Below are 21332 nucleotides of genomic sequence, written 5' to 3'. Positions count from 1 at the left end.
TGTTACCATCCATGAAATTACTACATTTTTGCCTACGCAAATTTACACAGCTAAACTTATTTATTTTTTTTAAGTTTGGAAGTAAAATAAACAGTTTTGCTCGGTAAGAGGGCAAAATATAAACTTCCAATTTTTGAAACTGCTCACTACGAATGGACTTAAAGCAGGTGGAGATATGCTCTACATCAAGTGGAAAGAAAGGAAGACAAGAACATAGAAAAGCAGAAGATAAACATGACAGTCAAAAAGGTTTAAAAGTTTCTCAGTTTTCTTAAGCAACAGAGGAAATATTTAAGATATGTTCCAGGTGTTATCCTACCAAGGACTAAGTCAAAAGCCAGTGAAGACTTACTTGTACCACATGCCAATGCCGATGTCCAAGTAAAGTGCTTAAACCCTGAGACTCGAAACCTTCGTCTGTGAATGAGCTCTTTTCGCGACTGGGTTTAGAGAGTCCTGAGGAACTCCTGGGATTCTGGGTTTGTGAGGCCTCTCCACAGTTCAAGTACAATCGATCCTCCCCCTGAAGCAACACTTGCTCTTGGTTACTCTAGATGAAGGGAAAGGAAGCAGAGGGGCAAAGAAGGAAATAAAAACAACTCAATATTAGGTAGGGGAAAGTAAGTTAAATAACATCAATTTAGTTTTATTATAGGAAATGCACCACATATCTTAATGTTGATTTTCCTCACAGAGGACATGACTACAAAATGATCTCATGCACTGTTATATTTAGAAGGAACAGGCAATATTTTAATGATTACTTCCCAGTGTAAATGAAATATTTAAGCCCTGGCCGGTTTGACAGCGGTTAGAGCGCTGGTCCACAGACCAAAGAGTTGCGGGTTCAATTCTGGTCAAGGGCACATACTTCAGCTGTGGTTTGTCCCAGCCCTGGTCAGGGTCAGCAGGAGGCAACCAGTTGATGTATCTCTCTCACATCTGTTTCTCCCTCTCTCCCTCCCTCCCTCTCTATCTGAAGATAAATAGAAAAATGTCCTCAGGTGAGGATTAAAAACAAACAAACAAATAAATAAAATCTTTAAGTCCTTTTATCATACAGATTCCAAAACATGCCCAGGTTTAGAACTGCTATAGAAGTATCTTTTATTACTATTCCAATATAGCAACGCTGTGAGAGATCTTCCATCTGAAACTAACCATAACTACTTATTGTCTACAGTTTACAAATCAGTTTCACATAAAATACCTCATCAATGGTGGTAAGAAAATATGTCTTGTGAAAGAGTTTGTGTGTGTGCTCACTCATGTGCCCATATGGCAGGAAGGGGGTGGATCAGGAATGGGGATAACACGATGCTGGAGGATCTTTTAAACCATGGGGAGGAGGAACGATAGTCTAAGTCCATGGTCCTGGTTCAGAACAATTCAATGATCACTTGGTAAATGCTTGGTTAGCGCAAAGAATTATGCCAGGTTCTGAAGATATTCAGACAAAGAAGACAGTTTCTTCTCTTACTGGTTTTCAATTAGAAGGCAGTGTTCTTAAACACGGGCAGATTCTTCACTGGTTATTCAAATCAGACAGATCAGCACCCCAGAGCTCCTCACCCTTCCACTGTAGTACAAATGTCTTGACATAAAACTCAAGGAATGAGGGGAGAAAGAAATACTCTATTCTTGTTTTTCTGGGGATCCTTATTCTGCAACTATAGTAATAAGATAAAAGATTCAGGCTATTTCCACATCCCTTCAAATGTGTTGTAAATTTTAACCGCACCAAATCTTTAAAAACCCACTGGTGGCAGCCCTGGCCTGTTTGGCTCAGCAGTTAGAGGGTCAGCCTGGGGACCAGAGAGTCCTGGGTTCAGTTCCCGCTAAGGGCACGTACGTACCTTGGTTGCGGTTTGTCCCTGGCCCCAGTTGGGGTCGTGTGGACTGCAACCAATCGATGTGTCTCTCTGGCATCAATGTTTCTCTCTCTCTTCTTCCCTGTCTCCCTCCCGCTCTATCTGAAGATAAATGCAAAAATGTCCTTGGGTGAGGATAAAAAAACAAAACAAAACAAAAAACCACCCATTGGTGGCAAATATTTAGATATGTACAGCTAACCTAACATATACTATTATTACATACTAACAATATATAATATTAACACACGTTATTTCAGATTAATAAAACATGAGAAATTGACATTATAATTTGGGGCAGTTCTTCCCAAAGCAGGTTCCTAGGCACATTTTCTTCAAGGCGTTCCTTAAAAATTCAGTTATGTAAGCTTGGGAAACATTGGTTTTTATATACAAACTCCTGGATTTTCATAATGAACACTAGTATGTAAAAGACCCCGGAGACCTACAATAAAAAAATCTCTATAGTTTTCCCTCCTTTATTTTACATTTACATGACAATAGAACCGTTTCTTATTCTGTGTAATTGCTATTGATATTTCGAATAATTTCTGGAGGAACACACCATGGGAAATGCTATTCAGATAAAGACTAAATTTTATTCAAGTTATTTAAGTAAATCTGTAAACACTGCTTTTCACCAAATTGCTTGTGATCCTATTTAAAAAAAAAAAACCTGCTTGGAAATAAAATTTTGGCATAAATTTAATAGAAATTTAAAAATAAACACATCAAAATTAGAGAAAATATACAAAGAAGATAATATGCCAATTGTAAGAGTATATTCAACACATCTGTGTCATAAGAAGAGTCTGATTCTAATATGAAAGTCACTTAAAAATATCCCCCCCAAAACAGTTTTAATTAAATAAACTTACCATACAAGGGTTTACGGTGAGTGCACTCTTAATAAACTGAAATAGCAGAATGCCAGGCTGTTTAACTATACTCTTGGGCTCAGACTCAATTTCAGTATTTTGAGAACCAAATCCACTGATTACCCATAGATGATAGCCTTCTGCACCCCAGCTCTTAAGAGAAAGAGGAAGAGGGAGTAAGAGAAGGAAAAGGGGGGAAAAACAATAAAAAGTTTCTTGTTATCCTTTCCTAGCTTCATATATTCAAATTATGAAATAAACAACAACAGCATTATTAATGACTTGTGAAGGTTAGAGAAACTGACAACACAGACAAGAATCTGAATCTACTACAAATACCTACATCTACTACATCTTAGCAATCTTAGTGGAAACTACCACTAAGTGAAACTACCTATAATAGTGAACACTATATACCAATCTTAACTCTTCTCTGACTCTCATATACAAAGAAATTCCTTAAAGAGGAAGACCCATTTAACCTACCTGAAACTTGACCAAAAAAAAAGCACCCAAAACAGGTGCAGTTTTGTATAGAGCAAAGAACAATAAATTGGAAGCTATGAGACTAGGGTTTCCATTCCAGCTTGGCCAACGTATTTGGTTTTTCAGCATATAAGTTTCTTCCTCTGTAAAATGGGAAGTTCAAATAAATTCTCCAGGCCCAGTCAATTTTAATATTCTGTAAGTAAATTCCATTTTATATATATATATTTTACATTAATGACTTCCAATTGCAAGGCCAAGAAAACAGTAACGGGGAGTCCAAGAAGTATTACAAAATTTCAAAAGTGTAATAGAAGTTTTGCTTCCCCATGATAAAAGTTGCACAATCTAACTAAAATGCTTAGATTCTTAGTTTGTGACTGAAATAACATAGTGAGACTGATAGCATTGGTTGTTGCATGCCACTCAGGAGCACTGACTGGCATTTACAGAAACAGTATTTGTTCAAAAACTATTTTAAAAATATGAAGGTAGGACTAGACATCAAATGGGGTCCTTGGTGGTGAAATGTTGGAAACCACTATTCAAGGTAACCTTGGTAGTTTTAATTCTTCAAGAAATGGAAGGTCAGAAAATTTCCTCCTATGTAGAGCACTCATAAGCACTAATTCCACAAAAATGGTATACAGAAGGGCTGTAGTGAGAAAATGCTTTAATGTAAAGATGGGTTACATCTCACTGCTTTCTGAAGAAACACATGAAAACAGGTTACAAAAATATTGTTATAAAAGTAACTATAATTCTCTTGATATACATTTATGGAAAAGTTCTAAAATATGCTTCAATAATGCACAAGTGCATGTCCTCCAGGAAAACCAGCCAATGAGCATTTCATTTTATGTTAAAAGGAAGGTCATGAGAAGTGGGTGCTAGTGAATCACACAAGAAATGGAGGTATGCTTAGGAAATACAATGGTCTCATTTCACTGTGGCACTATGTTCACAAAGCTGACGGGTTTGCTGGACACATCTAAGCAAAACCAAAATCAAATATTAAAAGTTGAACAGCCTCCTGATTTAAAAAAAAAAAACAAAAATCCCCATTTTTTTCAAAGCAAGAACTACATAAGAAATTCTGTTAAGACTAAAATAGTTTTGTAGTTTTATCAGATCAAGATGAGAAAAAACCCAAGTTTTCCACACTGTACCAGTATCTGATAGACAGTACTTACCATTGAGTTGATCTTAAGAGGGTCTTTTTTGGTACCGTCAGACCTATAACTAAAATAGAATAAAAACTTAATTAAAAAGAGTCTTCTAATTACATATACTATATTGCTTTAATTTTTTAAAAAATCGAATTGATTTTGTTCCTTCAAAATAGAAATACATAATAATGCATGAAATATAAGAACGCTGTTTAATACACCTAGGTCTACTAGAGGCACAGTCTTCTAGGTCTTAAGTAACTTCTTGACAGGGTCATGCACTTTGGCAACATGTTCATTTTGTCAGGACTGAGGTTCAGAGTAGTATATGAAGTAGGCAGACATATCAACCCACTCATGTTAATCCAGTGGATTAACCTACATTAACCCAATGAGATAATGCAATTTTCCACTTCCTACTAGTTACTTAAATGTATAGCTTACCACACTTATTAAATAATAAGCTACTTGAAGAGAACCATATTTAGCCTTTACTCTAACATGCTATCACATACACAACAGGGATTCAATAAATAACTGCATTTTTATTGAATAAACAGTACGTTTTAAGAGGATGGATGCTGTGGGATCAACACATTCTAAACAAATTAATTCCGAACCTTATAAATTGTTTTTGGGGTATGGGGTAAATCAAATAAGGCAAAAGGGTATCCATATGTCATAAAGTTTGTGTGTGTGTGTGTGTGTGTGTGTGTGTGTGTGTGTGTGTGTTATCTGAGAGACAGTGGAGTTATTTTATCTAAAATCTGCCTTTATTGACTCACGCAAAATCTCCTCCAAGTGTACAAATCAGCTGAGCGCCAAACACACTCCATAAAGAAAGGCCTCCGTATTCCCAGGTCACTATTACAACACTATTGTCAGGAGACCATTTGACCAACTTAACAGCTCCTGTTTTGTTCCAAATATCTGTTAAGAAATTGAGAGAAGAGTTAAAAATAAAATGACTGCTTCAGAAATCATTATTTTTTTAGTCTGTATTTTTCAAGTTGAAATAAGCAAAAAGGCATTGCTGCTTCAAATAATGAGATGAATCCTGCTCATATAAAGTTATTTAAAAACGTAAGAACATTATCCTTGACCTGACCTAAACAAAACAAACTCAGTGCCCAATTTATAAGAAATGAAAGCATTTTGAGTATCAGCTTGAATAACTACAATTGTGTATGTAGCCTTAAAAGTCTTTGACGTTAGCCGGCCAGTGTAGCTCAGTGGACTGAGCTGGGTCGAGTAGGAGGCAGCAGCAGATCAATGTTTGATGTTTCTCTCTTACATTAAGGTTTCTCTCTCTCTCTTCCTTCTGTCTCTAAAAAAAAAAAAAAATCAATAAAAACATCTTTGGCTTTGGCCCTGGCTGGTGTGGTTGAGTGTCACCCCGTCGCCAGTTTGATTCCTTGTCACCCAGGGCACATGCCCAGATTGCAGGTTCCATCCCTAGTTGGGATGTGTGTGAGGCAACTGATGTCCGTCTGTCTCTCTCTCCTCTCTCCTCCCTCTCCCTTCCTCTCTAAAATTAAAAAAAAAAAAGTATTTGGCTTTGGGCAAATTCGTTTCTGTAAATTGGGATAAGGGCTCCCTTGAATGATTTAACATTGAATGCTAGTTAAAGTACTTTACCAAGTATAAGGTGTTTTAAAATGTAAAATATTTTCCCACTGGCATTATCATTGGCATCCAAGTTAAAATAAACTGAAGTTTAATCTTGTATTAGGATTAAGTACATAAACTCTTGGTATTCTAGGCGTTTATATTTTCCTTTAACTAATAATTGTTCTTTCAATCCATATACAATTACTAAAGAAGAAAATTTCAACGTGTAGTAAAATTCAGGTTTCTTTACTGTAAAGTTAAATTAATCATGCCAGCATTGCCATCAGCAAGTCAAAAATATCTGGTATAACTTGCTTTAAAATTAAAATTATTTTCATTTGCAGTATTATTAAAATTTGCTATTAGTACATTTGCTACAAAGGGAAGGTATATCGATTTGAACTTATAGAAGATAGGCTTCGTTAACAGAGTAACTTTTTTTCTCTGCCTCACATTAGCGATTCCCAATATAATTCATGTATATGAAAAATTATCATTTATGTAGATCAAGAATAAATGGGAACATATAAAAGAAACATAACTTAGTAGTATACTTTATACTTGTCCAGGAGAAACTGAAACACAAACCAAGAAACACGCTAAATCTAACCAAAGTTTACAAAATGAAAATAATCCCATGTACAAGAAAAAAGTAAGGTTTAGATATGTCTACTGTCATGAAAAGATGCTAATGTTGACTGAAAAGGACAAGTTAAGCAGTATTACCACATAAATATGTATACACACATATGCATATAATATGCTTATCTAATTATAAGCATTATACACATATTAAAATATAGTTGTAGAGATCTATAACAAAATGTTAATGGTGGTTAACCTAGTTTTCAGGTGGCAGGATTATGGGAAATTTATCTAGCTGTTAACCTATAATGAACATAGATTATGATAATGAGAAAAATGTTAAATGTAATCCAAAGACTTTCTGTTACAGAGCTGAACTTTCAAGAAAGAAAGAAAGATCTCCAGAAGCAAAAAGGAAGAGAAACTGAAAGCGAGATTGGTTAGTGCTTAAACTAAGGCAGCCTAAGGTGGGAATGGATGGTCGGGAGAAAGGTTGGAAATACAGGGATAGAAGGTTGGGATGAGACCTAGCAATGACTAGGGAGCTGGGGTTCACATTCCATATACAATAATAAAAAGGAGGTCTCAGGCCAGCATGAGTCTAGGAATCAGAATGGAAGTTGCTGCATCAACCTATAAAAATCAGCTAAAGGAGACAGAAAAAAAATGTTAATGTCTTATAAATGCTTGTCACTATTCAAAATGTAGGAGGACAATACAAGTCTCCCTATATGTTATGCAGGTGCATAGCCCAAAGTTCCAAAACTCAAGCAGGTAGGGTTCTCCCACAACAAAGACCACAAGAGTGAGAGTCAATATATAACCAAAGATAGAACCGGCACTCCAAGAACCTGAGTAAAGAAAACTGAAAAAGTCAATACAGTGCTGCTCAATGGAAGCAATCAACAGAACTTCCTGCAGTTCTGTTCCTGCTTAGTCTAATAGCCACTAGCTACATGTGGAACATTTAGATGTGACTATGCAACTGAGAAAATAATGTTTTAATATTCTTTAATTTCAATTAGTTTAATTTAAATAACCACATGGCTGATAGCTACTTTACTAGACAGCACAATAAAAAGATGGATTTAAAAAAATAAACAAGCCCTGGCCAGTTTGGCTCAGCAGTTGGAGCATTGACCTGCGGTCCTGAGAGACCCGGGTTCGGTTCCCGCTAAGGGCATGTACCTCGGCTGCAGTTTGTCCCTGGCCCTGGTTGGGTCGTGTGGGTGGCAACCACTCGACGTGTCCCTTTCACGTCGATGTTTCTCTCTCTCTCCCTCCCACTCTATCTGAACAAAAAATGGAACAAATGTCCTCGGGTGAGGATAAAAAATAAATAATAAAATAAAAAAATAAACAAAAACCCCTTCAAGGGCAAAAAAAACACAATCAAAATACACATTACTCTGTTCTTGTAAGTTGCTGCAAAACCTGTCCATAGAGAAAAATACTTTACACAGAACTTTAAAGGCAATAATACCAAAAGAATGATAAAAACTGAAGATTTCACTTAAGCTGTATCTTAAAAGATGAATATATACCCTCAATATAGAAATATGGGACATCTCAGGTGAAGAGAAAAGATGAGACAAAGGCTAATTCTCAAGGACCAGCTTGGTAGTTAAATAAAGTGTAAGACTACAGTTCCTAGCCAGTGTGCAAAAGTATCCCACAGCACTGTGGAAAACTCACAGAAGGGTCCATGAGATAATTTTCAAGAGAAAAACAATGATACATAGTATCTGTTAGACACATGTATGCTATTAGCCCCAGGTAGTTCACAGCTGTAACATTAGGTTGTGCTACATTCATTTTGATTTTGTTGTATGTGTGCAAAGGAGAGTTGCTGTGAAAAAAACTGAAGTGTGTGAAAAATCAATGTGGAACAGGAAATATGGGTGATTGTACTGAATCTGACGCTAAGGTTTGAGAAACTGTAGAGTGTTCAACAAGCACAGAGATCCTAGTAAAAAATAGTTTTGAAAAATAAAATAAGGGATTCCAAAATGGCGGCAGAGTGAATGGAAGCTACAAAGACCATCTCCAAGGTCCAAACTGGAATTAAAACTAAAATAAAGACAAATAGTCGAGAAAAAGCAACAGAAAAGCAGATTGCGAGGACCATATAACCAGGGACACTGAATCAATCCTGGTAGGATTGCATAGGTGTGAGAGGGGGGCTGGGAGCCCACAGACAACACTGGTCTTAGCTGTGAGCAGGGCCCTTGGGGATAAACTCCCAAGCCCGCTCCACAGCGTAGAGCTGGGACAGAGCACTAAAACAGCCACAGCCACTCACCTTGGGCTCCAGCAGAGGGAGGGTGGACTAGACGGGGACTGAGTGGGGACACTCAGGATTTGGAGGGCACTCAGAGATTTTGCTGAGTTGACGCCATGCAGGACTATGGCCATCTTACTCCTTCCCAGGGCTCTGGGGAGAGGTGGCGGCCCCTCCTTCAGAGATTCAACCCCACCTAGGTGGGCCATTGAAATGCAAATTGATGCTCATTAACAACCAGCAACTGTCCCACCCTAGGGAAATCCCCTTATGTGGAACACCTGAGGGAGTTTTTCATTCAACAGACAGCCCAAGGCTCTTCAAGTAACCACAACTACTAGCCTCCAGGCAAAAAGCTAGAGGATAACTGAACCATTCCTGGGCTTGCAACCCTACCCAGGAAAGTAAAACTTGGCAGTCATGTGTACCGTGGGTCCTCCCATGCTCATCCAAACCCAGTAGAGGAAGCCACAAACAGCAGAACACCAACACCCACAGGAAAAAATTTGGCAGGCTCCAAAACCCACTGGGATAGCCAAAATAGTGAACTACAGAAATAAAATGCAAATGAAAGAACAAGAGACCTCTACTGAAGATGAGATAAATGAAATGCAGTTAAACAAGTTAACAGAGCTAGAATTCAGAGCCATGATCTTGAGAAAGCTCAACAGCATGAGAAAGGGCATCAACACCATGAGTAAAGGCATAAAAACACTGAAAATCAACCAATTGGAAATGAAAAACCACCAAGAAAAAATGAAGAATGACATAGCAAAAATAAAGAACACATTGGAAGGACTAAATAGCAGAGCAGAGGAAGCTGAGGATGGATCAGTGAATTAGAAGACAGGTAGAAATCAATCAATCAATCAGAAAACCAAAAGGAAAAAAAAATAAAAAAAAAAAAAAACCAGGATGACAGCTTAACAGAACTGTGAGACAACTGGAAACATAATGATATTCGCATCATAGGAGTCATGGAAGAAGAAAATGAGCAAGGGTTAGAGAATATATTTTTAAAAAATAGTGACAGAAAACTTCCTTAATTTGGTGAAGGAAAAAGGCATTCAACTTCACGAAGCACAGAGAGCCCCAACTAAGAAGAACCCAAACAGGCCCACACCAAGACACATAGTAATTAAAATGCCAAAAATTAAGGACACAGAGAGAATCCTAGAGGGAGCAGGAGATAAGCAACAGGTTACCTACAAAGGAAACCCCATAAGGCGCTCAGCTGACTTCTCAACTGAAACACTACAGGCCAGAAAGGAATGGCATGAGGTAATCAAGGTCATGAAAAACAAGGTTCTGAATCCAAGACTACTCTATCCAGCAAGGCTATCATTCAAAATAGAAGGTCAAACAATGAGCTTTCCAGACCAAAAAAAGGGCTAAGGGAATATATTAACACCAAACCAGCACTGCAAGAAATGTTATAAGGACTGCTGTAATTAGTAGAAAAAATAGGAAGAAAAATAGAACCACCCTAAACAAAAATGGCAATAAATAAGTACATATCAATAATCACCTTAAATGTAAATGGATTGAATGCTACCATAAAAAGACCAGGAGTAGCTGATTAGGTAAGAAAGCATGACTCACATATATGTTGTTTACAAGAGACCCATCTCACAACGAAAGACAAATATAGGTTGAAAGTGAAGGGATGGAAAAAAATCTTCCAAGCAAACAGAAAAGGAAAAATAAAACTGGGGTAGCAATACTCATATCTGATAAAGTAGATTTCAAAATGAAGGCCATAACTAGAGACAAAGAAGGCCACTATATAATATTGGAAGGATCTATCCAACAGGAAGATATAACCATGGTAAATATATATGCACCCAATATAGGAGCACCAAAATATATTATAAATCTTTTGAGGGACTTCAAAGGAGAAATCGAGAGCAATACAATCATAGCAGGGGATTTCAACACCTCGCTGACAACACTGGATAGATCATCTAGACAAAAAATTAGCGAGGAAACAGAGACTCTAAATGAAGCACTAGACCAAATGAATTTAATAGGTATCTACAGAGAATTACATCCCCAAACTAGAGAATTCACATTCTTCTCAAGTGCACAAGGGACATTCTCAAAGAAAGACCACATGTTAGGACACAAACTAAGTCTCTACAAGTTCAACAAGATTGAAATCATATCTAGCATCTTCTCAGATCACAATGGCATGAAACTATAAATCAATTGCAACAAGAACATGCAAGGACATTTGAACACATGGAGGCTAAACAGCATGTTATTAAACAATGAATGGGTTACTATGAAGATCAAGGAAGAAATTAAAAACTTCCTGGAAACCAATGAAAACGAACACAGAACAACACAAAATCTATGGGATGCAGCGAAAGCAGTTCTAACAGGGAAATTCATAGCACTACAGGTCTACCTCAAGAAACAGGAAAAATTTCTAATACAGTATTGAACCTCACAACTTAAGGAACTAGAACGCAAACAAAAAGAAAACCCCAGAGCACGTAGAAGGAAGGAAATAGTAAAGATCAGAGCAGAAATAAATGACATAAAGACCAAAAAAACAATTAAAAGGATCAAGGAAACAAAGGGCTGGTTTTTCGAAAAGATAAACAAGATTGATGAAGCCTTACCCAGACTCACCAAGAAACAAAGAGAACTCAAATACACAAAATCAAAAATGAAAGAGAAGTAACAACTGACACCACAGAAATACAAAGGATCGTTAACAAATACTATGAACATTTATATGGCAACAAATTCGACAATCTAAGTGAAATGGACAAATTTCTAGAAACACATGGTCTCCCAAAACTGGACCAGGAAGAGATAGAAAACTTGAACAGACCAATAACAACTAAGGAAATTGAAGAGGTAATCAAGACTCTCCCAGCAAACAAAAGTTCAGGCCCTGATGGCTTCACGGGAGAGTTTTACTGAACATTCAAAGAAGAACTAACACCCATTCTCCTCAAACTATTTCAAAAAATTCAGGAAGAAGAAAGACTTCCAACCTCATTTTATGAGGCCAGCATAATTCTAATTCCAAAACCACAAAAATACACTACAAAGAAAGAAAACTACAGGCCAATATCCCTGATAAACATAGATGCCAAAATCCTGAACAAAATACTAGCAAATCGGATCCGGTAATACATCAAAAAAATTATTCACCATGACCAAGTGGGATTCATCCCAGGGATGCAAGGCTGGTACAATATTCGCAAATCAATAAATGTGATACACCACATAAACAAAATCAAGAATAAAAACCTCATAATCATATCAATAGATGCTGAAAAAGCATCTGACAAAATCCAGCACCCATTCCTGATAAAAACGCTCAGCAATGTGGGAATAGAGGGATTATATCTCAACATAACAAAGGCCACATATGAAAGACCTACAGGCAACATCACATTCAATGGGCAGAAACTAAAGGCATTTTCCTTAGGAACATGAACAAGACAGGGATGCCCACTTTCATCACTCTTATTTAACACAGTACTGGAAGTCTTAGGCACAGCAACCAGACAGGACGAAAAAATAAAAGGGATCCAAATTGCAAAGGAGGAAGTGAAACTGTCATTATTTGCAGATGACATGATATTATACACAGAAAACCCTAAAAACTCCATCAAAAATCTACTAGACTTAATAAATGAATTTGCCAAAGTAACAGGATACAAAATTAACGTCAAGAAATCGACAGCATTATTCTACACCAATGATGAAGTTACAGAAAGAGAAATTTTAAAAAAATCCCATTTACCATTGCAGCAAAAAAAATTAGGATACCTAGGAATAAACTTAACCAAAGAAGTAAAGGACCTATTTACAGAAAACTGGAGGACATTGAAAAAAGAAACAGAGGAAGATATAAAAAAGTGGAAGCACATACCTTGTTCATGGATTAGAAGAATTAACATCATTAAAATGTCCGTATTACCCAAAGCAATCTAAAGATTCAATGCAATCCCCATCACAATACCAACGACATATTTCACAGAACTAGAACAAGTACTTCAAAAGTTCATATGGAACCAAAATGACCCCGAATAGCCACAGCAGTCTTGAAAAAGAAGGACAAAGTAGGTGGAATCACAATACCAGATATCAGGTTATACTACAAAGCCACTGTTATCAAAACAGCTTGTACTGGCACAAGAACAGGCATATAGATTAGTGGAATACAACAGAGAACCCAGAAATGGACCCAAGACATTATGCTTAATTAATATTTGACAGAGGTGGCAAGAGCATACAGTGGAGTAAAGACAGCCTCTTTAATAAATGGTGTTGGGAAAACTGGACAGCTACATGCAAAAAAATGAAACTAGACCATGAACTTACACCATACACAAGAATAAACTCAAAATGGATAAAAGACTTAAATGTGACCCATGAATCCATAAAAATTCTGGAACAAATGTAGGCAACAAAATTTCGGACATCATACATAGCAGAATTTTCACTGATACATTACCTAACGCAACGGAAACAAAGTAAACAAACAAACAAACAAACAAAAAACACATGGGACTACATCAAACCAAAAAGCTTCTGCACAGCAAAAGAAACAATAATCAAAATGGAAAGGCAACCCAGTGTATGGGAGGAACATCACTGCCAATGATACATCAGATGAGGGGTTAATCTCCAAAATAATAGAGTACTCATACAACTCAACAAAAGGAAGACAAAGAACCCAATTAAAAAATGGGCAGACGAGCTAAATAGACACTTCTCCAAACAGGACACTCAAATGGCCAAAAGACATATAAAAAAATGCTCAACATCACTAATCATCAGAGTGATGCAAATTAAAACAACAATGAGGTATCACCTCACATCTGTCAGAATGGCCGCCATCAACAAATCATCAAACAAGTGTTGGCGAGGGTATGGAGAAAAGGGGATTCTAGTGCACAGCTGGTGGGAATGCAGACTGGTGTAGCCACCATGGAAAACAATATGGTGTTACCTCAAAAAATTAAAAATTGAACTTCCATTTGACCCAGTGATCCCGCTTCTACGAAGCCTGAAACACCAATCAGAAAGAATATATGTACCCCCATGTTCATAGCAGCACTATTTACAATAGCTAAGATCTGGAAACAGCCGAAGTGTCCATCAGTAGACAAATGGATAAAAAAGTGTGGTACATACACAATGAAGTACTATGCAACTGTAAGAAAGAAAGATCTCTTATCCTTTGGCACGACATTTAGGGACCTGGAAAGTATTGTCCTAAGTGAAACAAGCCATGCAGAAAAAGACAAATACCACATGATCTCACTTATATGGAATATAATGAATATAACAGTCTGAAGAATAGGGTAGACCCAGAAACACGGAAGTAGGGTACAGACTGACAACCCTCAGAGGACGGGATGGTGGGGGGGGGGAGAGAAATAAACCACAGGACTTATATACATGTATGCATAACTAATGGAGATGGACAACAAAGCTGGGGACGGGGTTAAGGGGGTGGGGAGGAGGGTGTCAATGAGGTAAAAAAGGAGAAACATCTGTAACAAAAATAAAATTAAAAAAAGAAAAAAAAATGTGACCAATGAATCCATAAAAATCCTAGAAGAAAATTTAGGCAATAAAATTTCGGACATCATACGCAGCAGAATTTTCACTGATACATCACCTAAGGAAACAGAAACAAAGAAAAAAAATGAACACATGGGACTACATCAAACTAAAAAGCTTCTGTACAGCAAAAGAAACCACCATCAAAATGCAAAGGGAAGCCACTGTATGGGAGAGCATAACTGCCAATGACATATCAGATAAGGGGTTAATTTCCAAAATATATAGAGTACTCATACAACACAACAAAAGAAAGACTAAGAACCCAATTAAAAAATGGGCAGAGGAGCTAAATAGACACCTCTCCAAACAGGACATACAAATGGCTAAGAGACATATGAAGAAATGCTTGACTTCCGGGCAAGATGGCGGTGTAGGTAAATGCGGTATCGCGTCTTCCCACAACCACATCAAGTTGCAACTAAACTACTGAACAACCATCATTCAAAACCACCTGAAATTAAGCGGATGGAAGTCCTACAACTATGAAAGTTAAGCAGCATCCACATCCAGACTGGTAGGAGGGTCGGAGGGGTGGAGGCGCAACGGGCTGGTCCCACACCCATGTGTGGCAGATAAAAATCAGGACACCTTGGCTGGGAAGGTCCTTCCTGAGGACTGAGGGGTCCCCGTCCCACACCAGGTGCCCCGCTCAGTGTTCCAATGCCAGGAAAAGAAGTCCTCATAACTTTTGGCTGGAAAAACCAGCGGGAACTGAGGCTCAGGGAAGCTGAAGCGGCTGGAGCCCCAGGCAGCTCCTTAAAGAGCCGGCGCACGGACTTATCGGACTCTCTCCCTCTAAGCATGGAGGGGAGGCAGCTCGAGGGCCACCAGAGACATACAGGGAAGAACTGAGCTGTTTGGCACCAGAGCAAGGGCTGGAGAAGGGGCTTTCTCCAGGATAAACGTGCTGTCAGAAGCCTTTGTTCCTTTGGTGAGCCCTTCCCTGGGGCAGCAGTTAGTCACCATATCTGGGACTCCAGCAACCTGGCTCACACTGGTAGCCCCACCCTGGTGACTCCCTGAGGCCCTGCCCCATCGAACGTTCAGGCCCACCCAAGCTGTTGCCACTTGCTTAACTATAGGATTGGCCTGTCTTGGATCCTGCTTCAGGTTTTCCTAAATTCTTTCAAACAAGCAGCATCTGATCTCAGCTAGCCCCATACCGCTCGTTAAGTAATACACAGAAACAAACACAGGGAGGCAGCCAAAATGAGGAGACAAACAAACAGGTCCCAAATGAAAGAACAGAACAAAACCCCAATAAAAGAACTAAGCGAAATGGAGATTAGCAACCTAACAGATGCTGAGTTCAAAATACTGCTTATAAGGATGTTCAATGAACTTAGTGAGAACCTCAGTGAACTTAGTGAGGGCCTCAAGAGCATAAAAAAGGACCAGTCAGAAATGATGGATGCACAGTCAGAAATGAAGGAGGCATTAACTGAAATAAAGAATAATTTACACAGATTCAATAGTAGAGTAAGTAAATCCAAGAAGCAAGCCATCAATTTGGAATATAAGGAAGCAAAAAACACCTAATCAGAATAGCAAAAAGAAAAAAGAATCCAAAAAAATGAGGACAGTGTAAGGAGCCTCTGGGACAACTTCAAGCGTGCCAAGATTTGCATCTTGGGGGTGCCAGAAGGAGAAGAGCGAGAACAAGAAATTGAAAACCTGTTTGAAACAATAATGGCAGAAAACTTCCCTAACTTGGTGAAGGAAATAGACATACAAGTCCAGGAAGCACAGAGAGTCCCAAACAAGATGAACCCCAAGAGGCCCACACCAAGACACATCATCATCAAAATGCAAAAGGTTCAAGACAAAGAGAGAATCTTAAAAGCAGCAAGACAAAGGCAGCTAGTTTCCTACAAGGGAGTTCCCATAAGGGTGTCAGCTGATTTCTCAAAAGAAACTTTGCAGGCCAGGAGGGAGTGGCAAGAAATATTCACAGTGATGAAAAGCAAGACCATACAACCAAAATTACTCTGTCCTGCAAAGCTGTCATTTAGAATCGATGGCTATATAAAGAGTTTCTCAGACAAGAAAAAGTTAAAGGAGTTCATCACCACCAAACCGTTATTATATGAAATGAAGGGTCTTTTTGAAGTAAAAGATAAATTATATGAAGAAACAAAATGGCAATGAATACATATCTATCAACAATGGAATCTACAATCAAAATGAACAGGTAGAACAGAAACATTCTCATAGATACAGAGAACATTTTGTTGGTTGCCAGATGGGAGGGGGGTTGGGGGAATGGGTGAAAAAGGTGAAGGGATTAAGAAGTACAAATTCATTGCTAGACTGACAAACCTCAAAGGAAAAGGGGTTGGGGGGTGGGGTGGGAAGAAATAAACCAAAGAACTTATATGCATAACCAATGGACACAGACAATAGTGTGGGAAAAGGCGGGAGGGTGGCGGAAGGGGGAAGGAGGAGGTCAATGGGGGAAAAATGAGGAACATCTGTAATACATTCTCCATTCAACAATAAAGATTTAAAAAAATAAAAAAATAAAAGAAATGCTCAACATCACTAAGCATCAGAGAGATGCAAATTAAAACAATTATGAGGTATCATCTCACACCTGTCAGAATGGCCGCCATCAACAAATTATCAAACAACAAGTGTTGGCAAGGGTGTGGAGAAAAGGGGACTCTTATACACTGCTGGTGGGAATGCAGACTGGTGCAGCCACTATTGAAAACAATATAGTATTACCTCAAATAATTAAAAATTGAATTGCCATTTGATCCCACTCCTAGGAATATACCCCCTAAAAAGCCTGAAACACCAATCAGAAAGAATATATGTACTCTCATGTTCATAGCAGCACTAGTTACAATAGCTAAGATCTGGAAACAGTCCATGTGTCCATCAGTAGACGAATGGATAACAAAGTTGTGGTATATACACACAATGGAGTACTATGCAGCTGTAAGAAAGATAGATCTCTTTGCCTTTGAGACGACATGGAGGGACCTAGAAAGTATTATCCTAAGTGAAACAAGCCAAGCAGAGAGAGACAAATATCACATGATCTCACTTATTTGTGGAATATAATGAACATAACAGTCTGAGGAATAGGGTAGACCCAGAGACATGGAAGTAGGGTACAGACTGACAACCCCCAGAAGAAGGGGTCGTGGGGGGAGGGAAGAGATAAACCAAAGAACTCAGCCCTGGCCGGTTTGGCTCAGCGGTGAGAGCGTCGACCTGCGGTCCTGAGAGACCCGGGTTTGGTTCCCGCTAAGGGCACGTACCTCTGTTGCAGTTTGTCCCCGGCCCTGGTCGGTTGTGCGGGTGGCAGCCACTCGATGTGTTCCTTTCACATCGATGTTTCTCTCTCTCTCTCTCCCTCCCACTCTACCTGAACAAAAAAAAAAAAAAAAATGGAAAAATGTCCTCGGGTGAGGATTAAAAAAACCCCACAGAACTCATATGCATGTACACATAACCGATTGACACGGACAACAGAGCCTGGTACGGGGTGGGGGTATGTGGAGGAAGTGTCAAAGGGGAAAAAAAGGAGCAACATCTGTAACAAAAATAAATTAATAAATTGATTAAGAGCCAAAAAAAAGAAAAAGAAAATTAAAATATTTTTCTTTCCCTGTATGTGTATTACTTTTTGAAATTGCTACTAGGACATAGATACTTGAGTTGTTTAGAACTAGCTACTTAATAAACAGAACTCTTGGTATTTCTTTTTGTCCTTACCCGAGGACATTTTTTCATTTTTTGTTTAGACAGAGCAGGAGGGAGAGATAGGAAGAGAGAGAAAGAGAGAGAGAAACATCGATGTGAAAGGGACACATCGAGTGGCCGCCACCCGCACGACCCGACCAGGCTGGGGACAAACTGCACCCGAGATACATGCCCCCAGCGGGATCCTAACCCGGGTCTCTCTGGACCGTAGGCCGATGCTCTAATCGCTGAGCCAAACTGGCCAGGGTGGTACTCTTGGTATTTCTTTTAACATAGAGGTTAATTATGGAGACACTAAGGCCAGAGTGAACCAAGAAATATAAGAGAGATTTGGTTAAAGACTTCACATGCTATGTATGTGGTAGACACTGCTGGCTGATTAATCCAACATCTATTCCCATCCTCGTTCTTTTGCCCATTTCTGCCATGAAGGCTCGGAAAAGCCTAAGGTAGCTATGTGATATAATTATGGCCAATTAGATGTAAGCGGAAGATAGCTGAAGCAGGTAGTAGGTGGAGTTGCTTTTAAGAGAAATTTTGCCTTCCTAACCTCTCCACCACCAAAAAAAATTTTTTTAAAGGTATGACCTGTTTCCTTCTTTCTTCTTGATTCAAATGCAGAAGTAAGGTTTGGAGCATAGGAGCTACCTGTGATCTTGTGAAGGAAAGGCCAAATGAATGCTAGTAACAGCTTACCTCTGGACTTCTTGCCATCTGAGAAAATAATCCTATTTGTTTAAGCCACAATAAATTGGATTTTCTGTTAGTTTCAGTCAAAAGCATTTCCAATGACACAGACTTTAAACTTAATCCTGTGGACAGGATTCATTAAAGAGTCACTAAAGGGTTCAGAAAGAGACTTTTGTCTATTGTTGTGTATCTAACATGTAGAACAGTGTCTGTCCTATAGTAGGTACTAAGTAAGTACTTGTTGAATGAATAAACTGAATTGGAAGGAATAAAATAACATGAACAATAAAATCAGGTCAGAGAATAGAGCAAAGTCCAGAGGAACACAGGGGCTAAAACTAAGTAAAGATAGAGAAAACTAAATCAAGGGATAAAATAAATATCCCAGGAGCCTTTCTAGTTACACAGAAATCCTTGGATCACATAGATATCGTTGCATGTTTTAACAATATTTGACCTATAGCATGCATTCACTAAACATATCTGTATATTAAAAATGTTAAAATAAGAAGAAGAAAAAAAGAGGACTCACCAGGATATTGTTTTGCTGTTAACTCTAGTTTATGAGACAGCAGCATAGCTCCAGTGGTGTTATCTATTGTATAAACCTGTACAGAACCACTGTAAAACACAAACAAACTTTTAGTGAAAAAAGATAAATACAAATATAAAAAGCATTTTATGGGAACTCTTATGTAGGAATGTAAACTAGAACAAAACAATTGCGTAAATAAATTGTAGTCATCTCATAAATTTAAATACATACTATGTGATCTAGCAATTTCACCTCTAGCTATATCCCAAAATATTCTTGTAATGTATAATATCCATTATAGTATTCTGTAAGTGCAAAAAATAAAAATCTAAATGTTCAGCAATAAGAGAAAGAAAAAATGAACTGTGGTATAATCATATAGTAACATACCATATAGCATTAAAAATAAATCAAATTTAGCCTGGCTGGTGTGGCTCAGTGGTTGAGCATCAACCCATGCACCAAGAAGTCGCTGGTTCAATTCCTGGTCAGGGCACATGCCTGGGTTGTGGGTCCAATCCCCAGAGAGGGACATGCAGAAGGCCGCCAACTGATGTTCTCTCTTCGATGTTTCTCTCTCTTTCCCCCTCCCCCTTCCTTTCTCTCTCTAAAATCAATAAAGAAATATTTTATAAAATTAATGAAATTTAGTTACATGCATTAAAATAGATAGCATAGATATATAGTATAATTCTGTTGCTACACAGTAAAAAGCATTAAAATCAGAGTAAATATATTGGTGGTAAAAATGCAACAAAGACCTAGTGCATGCTATTTGCAGATTAATGACTGCGCTGGTGAAGAAAGGGATGTGAAGAAAGGGGTAAAAAGAAGGGGGCGAGCAGGGGCTTCGTCAGCACTGGTAATATGCTATTTCTCACGTTAGATGGTAATTTATAAATATTTTAATTTTATTATTTTTATATAACATTCCTTTTTAAATCTATACACATGATACATGTTCTTTTGTGTATGTGGTATATGTAATTATTTCATTTAAAACATCTTGCCCTGGCCGGTTTGGCTCAGCGGTTAGAGCATTGGCCTGAGGTCTGAAGAAACCTGGGTTCCATTCCCGCTAAGGGCATGTACCTCGGTTACAGTTTGTCCCCGGCCCTGGTTGGGTCGTGCGGGTGGCAGCCACTCGATGTGTCCCTTTCACATCGATGTTTCTCTCTCTCTCTCCTTCCCACTCTATCTGAACAAAAAATAAAAAAATGTCCTCGGGTGAGGATAAAAACCAAAAACAATAAAACATCTTTACAAGGGTCAAATTTATGAAGGGCAAGAAAGCAAAACAAAATGTGTATTACTTCTAAAGTACATTTCAAAACTAAACTTAAAGAACATTAAAATTTCTGCTTATGAAGTTTTCAGGTAAAAAATTTAACACAAATATTATTTGTAAAATATTTTAACTCCAAGGCTGCTTTTGCACACCTCAGGATGACACTGGCTCAGGACCACCAGAATATTTTGACACTTATGCATGCTCCTCTGGTAGGAGTCAGCAGGTTTCCCCACAGTGGCTCTGATCCATTTCTAGCCAGGTCCAACTCTTCTCAAGGGTTAGGAACAGAACAAAATAAAATACCTGCAATAATAGGCCACCTGACATTACCCCACAGCTCACTAATGCTCTGTTTTTAACCTTTTTCTCTCCGTGTTTTATTTTGATTAATTCCTCTTGCCATATTCTTCAAGTTAATCTTTTCTTTACATCTCCAATGTTTCAGTTTACTACTCAAAAGGGACCCTCTACAGATCTCTAGAGTTCTCTCTTCGTGCCACTCCCTCTTTGGTGTCTTCCCATGAGCCTTCACTGCTTTGGTCTCCCCAGACTCCCATTTTCAAGTACTCAACTCAGAAAATCTGCCAGGCTCTATCTTCCAACCTCATGCTATGCCATGGAAA

At 38.3% G+C, this 21332-nt stretch overlaps 1 protein-coding gene across 7 annotated transcripts in view; it reads right to left on the bottom strand.

Annotated features, from left to right (window-relative positions):
- RIC1 (RIC1 homolog, RAB6A GEF complex partner 1) overlaps window positions 1-21332 on the bottom strand; it is a 143547-nt gene that overhangs the window by 32589 nt on the left and 89626 nt on the right. For all 7 annotated transcript variants that reach the window (XM_036260284.1, XM_036260285.1, XM_036260288.1 and 4 more), the window contains exons 8-12: window positions 19416-19504; window positions 5190-5334; window positions 4429-4477; window positions 2750-2902; window positions 353-550 (exon numbers count right to left, since the gene is read on the bottom strand). In XM_036260284.1, coding sequence (XP_036116177.1) covers window positions 353-550; window positions 2750-2902; window positions 4429-4477; window positions 5190-5334; window positions 19416-19504 — 634 coding nt within the window. The remainder of the gene's footprint in view (window positions 1-352; window positions 551-2749; window positions 2903-4428; window positions 4478-5189; window positions 5335-19415; window positions 19505-21332) is intronic.

This window comes from Molossus molossus, unplaced genomic scaffold, assembly GCF_014108415.1.
Source record: "Molossus molossus isolate mMolMol1 unplaced genomic scaffold, mMolMol1.p scaffold_m16_p_14, whole genome shotgun sequence".
NCBI classification, from domain to species: domain Eukaryota; kingdom Metazoa; phylum Chordata; class Mammalia; order Chiroptera; family Molossidae; genus Molossus; species Molossus molossus.
Note: the sequence above shows the minus strand (reverse complement) of the source record. Positions and strands in the feature narration are given on the sequence as shown.